This window comes from Myotis davidii, unplaced genomic scaffold, assembly GCF_000327345.1.
Source record: "Myotis davidii unplaced genomic scaffold, ASM32734v1 scaffold148, whole genome shotgun sequence".
Lineage (NCBI taxonomy): Eukaryota > Metazoa > Chordata > Mammalia > Chiroptera > Vespertilionidae > Myotis > Myotis davidii.
The window spans coordinates 229,022-235,461 of record NW_006299479.1 but is presented as its reverse complement, the minus strand read 5'-3'; the positions used below and the strand labels follow the sequence as shown (position 1 = coordinate 235,461).

Genomic DNA, 6,440 nt, shown 5'->3' with positions numbered 1-6,440 from the left:
TTCTTTATTCCTCATCTACTTCCATGGGAATCTTTTTTTTCTTTAATTTATATTTTATTGATTTTTTACAGAGAGGAAGGGAGAGAGATAGAGAGTTAGAAACATCGATGAGAGAAACATCGATCAGCTGCCTCCTGCACACTCCCCACTGGGGAAGTGCCCGCAACCCAGGTACATGCCCTTGACCGGAATCGAACCCGGGCCCTTTCAGTCCACAGGCCGACGCTCTATCCACTGAGCCAAACCGGTTTTGGCACTTCCATGGGAATCTTGCATGGATTTTCAGATTGTTGTTATTTTTAAAATTTTTTAAATTTGTTTTTTATTGATTTCAGAGAGGAAAGGAGAGGGAGAAAGAGAGAAACATCAATAATGAGAGAGAATCATCGATCGGCTGCCTCCTGCTCGACCCCCTCTTACTGGGGATTGAGCCCGCAACCCAGGCCTGTGCCCTTGACCGAGAATTGAACCGTGACCTCCTGGCTCCTAGGTCCACGCTCAACCACTGAGCCACGCCGGCCGGGCAGTTAGGGTTATTTTTGCCATTTATTAATGTCAACACTCACCAGGTGCTTTTCTCTCGTGAGGCCCACACTCTGAACAACCGGTGATAAGTGTAGCTCTGGATTCACTGGTCCTAGAGCCCGCGGGAGCGTGGGCCCCAGAGAGTTGGGAGCTGGTGGCTGGCCTGCCAGCGTGTGCTTGGGAGCCGGGAGACGGTCCCTCTGGGGTGGGAGAATTGTTTGGTTGACTTGGACACGGTTTTGTTTGCTTAGTGTTGAGCTTTCATCCCCGGTGAGTTTATTACTTAATGGGAGTCAGGGACGACAGGGGTCTTTCTTCGGTCAAAAATAGCTTTTGTACATCAGTTTATGAGGACAACCACTGGCCTTGGGGAGGAGATGAGTCGCTTAAAGCAACAGGAAACAGGATACCGAAGGGCTGCTACATGCTCCTGGATTTCTGGACCATCCCCTCTATCCCTCTAATAAGTTGGATGGCAATAAATAAATAAATAAATTTTTAAGTTGGGTGGGAATGGCGATCATCTGACCCTGTCCCTGCAACCTGCCCCTTGGGTCGCCCCCCTTCATCCCTCCAGGTTCTTCACTCTTCGTGTACCCCACCAGCTTTTCACGCCCACCTGTCCTCCAGGAAGTCATTCCTGGCTTTTTGTCTGAGCTGGCGTTGGGCCCTGCAGGGTGTCTGGGCCTGTGGCTGGCCGGTGGCCATTCGCCTTTCTGTCTGTTTGTAGTGAGCAAGCATCTGGCTTTTGTATGTCCACAGCGCGGGGTTTTGTATGTACACCTGCCAACGTGTTTACTTCTACGAGAGAGCAGGAAGAGGCAAAAGCAGGCACCGCATGCGTCCTCTCCCGCGGGCTCCGTGGCCCTGCAGAGCGATGGTTATGTGGAGGGAGATGGTGTGTGTAGCCCAGCCGAGTGGATGGAGCTCCCGCCCCCTCCTCCACCGGAGCTCGCCTGAAACTCTCACCTGCGTGGGAGGGCGTGGCTCTTGGCCTGGCTTTGCTGCTTTACCGACTTCACTACCTTTGTGCCTTTGTACAGGTCACTCCCTCTCCGCCTCAGTTTCCTTATCAATAAAACCACTGGGTTAGGCAGAGTAATCTCTAACATGCCCAAAAATGGAGCAGAGAGTGGGGTCATAAAAGGAAACGTAATTACTGATTAAACAGCTTTTCTGGGCTGAGTGGAGGGAGCCCAGCGGTCACGCTGCAGGGACCATCAAGGCTCTGCTATTGAGCCTGTCCCATGGCTGCTCCCAGGCCAGGCCTGGGGTGCCCTGGGGTGCCCTGTCCATGGGGCTTGCTGTCCCTCTTCGCTGAATACTTGCTTCCTGAGTTCTGGAAGCTGACCACTCTGGGAGGCAGAGACCAGGACCGCCTGGCTGCGTGATCCTGCAAAGTCCTCATTTCTCCCGGCCTTGTCTGTAGGACAGGGTGGTGGCACCGCTCATGAGCGATTCCAGGATTGTTGCGAGGCTCAAGTAAGAAAATAGTTGTGAAATTACTCTGTAAATTGAAAATAAAAACAATAATTATTTTCTTACATTTCTTCTAACACATACATATATATATATACAGTGTTTAGAGAGTCTAGCTCTAAAGCCTTATTTTTTTTTAAATCTTTAAATATGATTAGACAACGAAGGACCATTGGCCATTGAAAGAAAACCCACAGCCTGAAAGAGAAAGACAAAGTTCTGAAGAGAATTATGGTATATATATCTAGAGAGAGAGAGAGAGAGATAGTTGGTAAACTCAGAAAGAGCCAGAAGGTAGTGCATTTATAAAATAAGAAAAGACTGCCCAATGAAGTAACCATCAAAGAATAAAGCATCATTCTTGGAAATGAGATAGATGATTTTTGAAATTTAAAGAAAAACATGCATTGTCTTTATAGTGAGTCTTGATCAGGTGATTTTAGTCCTCCAGTTTTGTTCTTCTTTTCATGGGCTGCTGCGTTTCCATATGAACTTCAGAGCAGAGAGCGCATCAAAAAGCCGGCTGAAATTTGATCAAGATTACATTGGATCTCTAGACAAACTAGAGAATAGACATCTTGACTATATTGACTCTTGCAATCCGTGAACATGAGATGTTGCTTGATTTATTTTGGTCGTTTAAAATTTCTCTCAGCAATGTTTTATATATTTTAAAATATTTTTGTTGGTTTCAGAGAGGAAGGGAGAGGGAGCAAGATATAGAAACATCAATGATGAGAGAATCATTGGTCCACTGCCTCCTACACACCCCCTACTGGGGATTGAGCTGTATTTCTTTGAGAATAGCCCCAGGCTCTGGAATTGGGCTCTGGTGTCACAGGAGACAGAGGTGAGAAGGGAAGGACATTGTTAGAAATCCTCAGATCCCCACTTCTGTCCCAAGCAAAAACACCCCCTCCCACCAGTCCCCCATCAGAGATGAGAAATTGATTTCTCTCACATGTTCTGGAATGTTAGTGGCTTGGTTTAAATTGCTCCATTCAAGACATTTAAAAAAAAAAATTCTCTGGAGCAATTAAAGCACCCCAGAGAAACGATATGCAATAGCTTACCTGTTGGGAATGTCCAGTAAAAAAGCCACTTGTGCCAAGCCATTCACACAAAGCTTCTAAACAGCCTTTCGGACCTCACTCCTAAATATTCATGAACAACTAAGCATCCTTGGGCCTTGGGGAAAGCCTTCAACATGAAAGAGAAAAGGCACTGAATAGAAATACAAAGATGAGAAGACTGTCCACCCAAAATTCAGAGAACAAGAAAGGACTGTTGGAAATTAAAGTTTTAAAGCAGAAATGAAAAACTCAATAGAAGGATGAAGAAACATGATGGATAATTGCAGAGAAAGAATAAGTAGGAGATCAGTACAGACAATAAACAATTGCAGAGAGGTAGAGCAGAGGATATGAAGGGGAGGATATAATCTAAGAAATAATAATACAAGAAAGTTTTCCAGGCGGAAAGAGAAGAGTTCTCCAATTCAAAGGGCAGGTGGAGATCTCAGCTCACAAAATCAAAACAAAACAAAACAAAAAACAATTCAAAGCACATCCTCTAGGCTTTCAGAGAAAGATGAAAAATCATGACTAAAAAATAATGGATGTATATACTATTATCATCTGTCTCAAAAGCCAAATTAAAAGCTAAAAAACGATGGAGCCTTCAAAATTCTAAATGAAAGTTATTTGACACCTGTAGTTCTATACCCAGCTAAACTATCAACCCATGTGACTGCAGAATTAAGGTACTTCCAGGGATATCCAAAGTCTCACATTTCTCCGGAAGCTACTGAAGTATGTGCTCCACCAAAATGAAGTGATCCAAGAGAGATGTGGACATAGAATCCAGGAAACAGGAGTTTTCACACAAGAGGGAGATGAAGGGAATTCCCAGGATGGTGAAGGAGGTTCCAGACAATAGCTATGAGAAAGGACACAGGGCTGTAGGAAGGAGGCCCCAGGAGGAAAATGAAATGAGAGGTTATTTGACAGACTTTATGTGTGGGAGATTAGAAGAGTATTACAGAGCTCTTCGATTGTATGCAAAGACTTGGGTGTGTGTTAAAAAGAAACCCCAATTGGGTGTGGAGAGAGCAGAGCCCCTGAAGAATGGCTTTTCTGTGTACAACACATCCAACAGCAACGGGGGATGTCACAGGAAGGCCATAGTATTCTGCATCCTCACGGTGGCAGAATACTATGGCCTTCCTGTGACATTACGCCCTATACAAAAAAAAAGAAGAAACCCGCCGAAACCGGTTTGGCTCAGTGGCTAGAGCCTTGGCCTGCGTACTGAAAGGTCCCAGGTTCGATTCCGGTCAAGGGCATGTGCCTGGGTTGCGGGCACATCCCCGGTTGGGTATGTGCAGGAGGCAGCTGATCGATGTTTCTGACTCTCTGTCTCTCTCCCTTCCTCTCTGTAAAAAATCAATAAAATATATTAAAAAAAAGAAAAAAAAAGAAACCCAAGTGAAAGAATATTTGCAGCAGGAAAAACCAAATATAGCTATACTGGGAAGGAAACAATAGTGAATAATATTTTCAGAGACTAATAATGAAAACACAGAGTATGGATGTATTTTTTTAAAAAACTTTAGCCCTGTCACTATGGGGAGGTTGAAACATTGAAATCCACATGATCATAAAGAAACTTGATTATATTTTAAATAGATGAATCAAGAGATCGTAGAAGTGGCCTATAATGTAGAAATACGGGGACAAATTCCAGAGCAAGCAGTTTGCCTCTGGGGTGTGTTTCTTATCTTTTCTAAAAATGTATTTTTATTGAGGTATAATTGACATACAATAATGCGTAAGTTTAAGGTGTACAGCGTGTTGATTTGATACATTTATGTACTGTGAGATGATCACCATGGTCAGGTCAGTTGTGGAGTGTGTGTTTACACAAAGTCGCAGATACAACCAGTTAGGAAACTAAAAACTTAGAGATAAAAGCATCCAAATATGACAGGAGCGGGGAGAATCTTTCATAGAGAAGGTTTAAATGTGACAAACCAAGAAATGTCCGTTCAGGCACGTTATTTAGAGTTCTGGGTTAACCCCAGAAGAGCCACATCCAGACAGGGTTAAAAATGGCGTGTCTGTGGAATTTGGGGTATGGGCTCTCGCTTTTATTTTATTTTTTAAATATATTTATTTTTATTTATTTCAGAGAGGAAGGAAGAGGGAGGAAGAGATAGAAATATTCATGATGAGAGAAAGAATCATGGATCGGCTGCCTCCTGCAAGTCCCCCACTGGGGATCGAGCCCACAACCCGGGCATGTGCCCTTGACCGAAATTGAACCTGGGACCTTTCAGTTTGCAGGCCGACGCTCTATCCACTGAGCCAAACCAGCTCGGGCTGGACTCTCGATTTTATTACAATTCCTTTTGCCGTGGATATGAGGTAGTTAAGCCTGTGAACTGTTCAATTTCATGACACACGGCGCCTGTGCAGGATCGAAGGCTGGAAGATCGCGTGTTAGAAAAGTTCACTTGTCGTGGCATGCTGGCCCCGCACCTGCCCCATCCACACATGCTCCCCCCCCCCACTTCCTGATGTCCCTTTACAGAGAGGACCCCCAGGAAGCCGCCATCCTGTTTGTGGGAAGGTGGTGTGTTTTTTTGTTTGTTTAATATACTTCTATTAATTGATTTCAGAGGAAGGGACAGAGATAGAAACATCAATGATGAGGGAGAATCATTGATCGGCTGCCTCCTGCACACCCCACGCTGGGGATGGAGCCTGCAACCTGGGCATGTGCCCTGACTGGGAATTGAACCGTGACCTCCTGGTTCATAGGTCAACCACCGAGCCACACCAGCCAGATTGTGGGACATTTTGTTGTTTTTCCGGTTCTTGGGTTTGAGCATGAGTATGGATTCCAGTAGAGTCATGACCTCCTCACCTCACCTTGAAATCCTGCCCTCCGACACCTAACCTTGAAAGCAAGGTGGCTTGTTCCACGGTGGCACGGCCACCTGGTTAAACATTGGCAAAGCAAGGCCACTGGGTAGGGTGTACCGTGTACTAGGATGTGCTGCCCACAAGGGCAGGGGATCGGTGGGGCCTGGGGCCGTGGGGGCTGGAGGAGGGGCTGCCTTTAGAAGCTTGCACCGAGGCACCTGGTGGCCAGTCATGGCCTGGGCTGGGCCCACTCCTGGGCCTCCCCGAGTGTGGGAGCGGATTCGTGCACGTGGAGAGCTGCAGTGACTGGGTTTGCAAGGCGGGGCAGGTGGGAGAGTGTCTGAGCGGCTGTGTCTTCCTCTGTGCAGAGCATGCATGCCTTCGAGGAAGGCCTGGAGTTCCTGCCGGTCAACAACACCAAGAAGGTGGAGAAAGGAGGCCTCAGGCCCTGGGTGGTGCCCGTGGCTGTCGTGCTTGTGATCCTCCTGGTCTCTCTCCTGGTTGGTTTCC

General features: G+C 46.3%; 1 protein-coding gene across 1 annotated transcript in view; it reads left to right on the top strand.

Moving 5' to 3' along the window:
• Positions 1 to 6,263: 6,263 nt before the first annotated feature.
• ST14 (suppression of tumorigenicity 14) overlaps positions 6,264 to 6,440 on the top strand; it is a 33,246-nt gene continuing 33,069 nt past the window's right edge. Inside the window, exon 1 of the mRNA XM_015571328.1 lies at positions 6,264 to 6,440. Within this exon, the coding sequence (XP_015426814.1) occupies positions 6,302 to 6,440 (139 nt within the window). The 5' untranslated portion in view covers positions 6,264 to 6,301.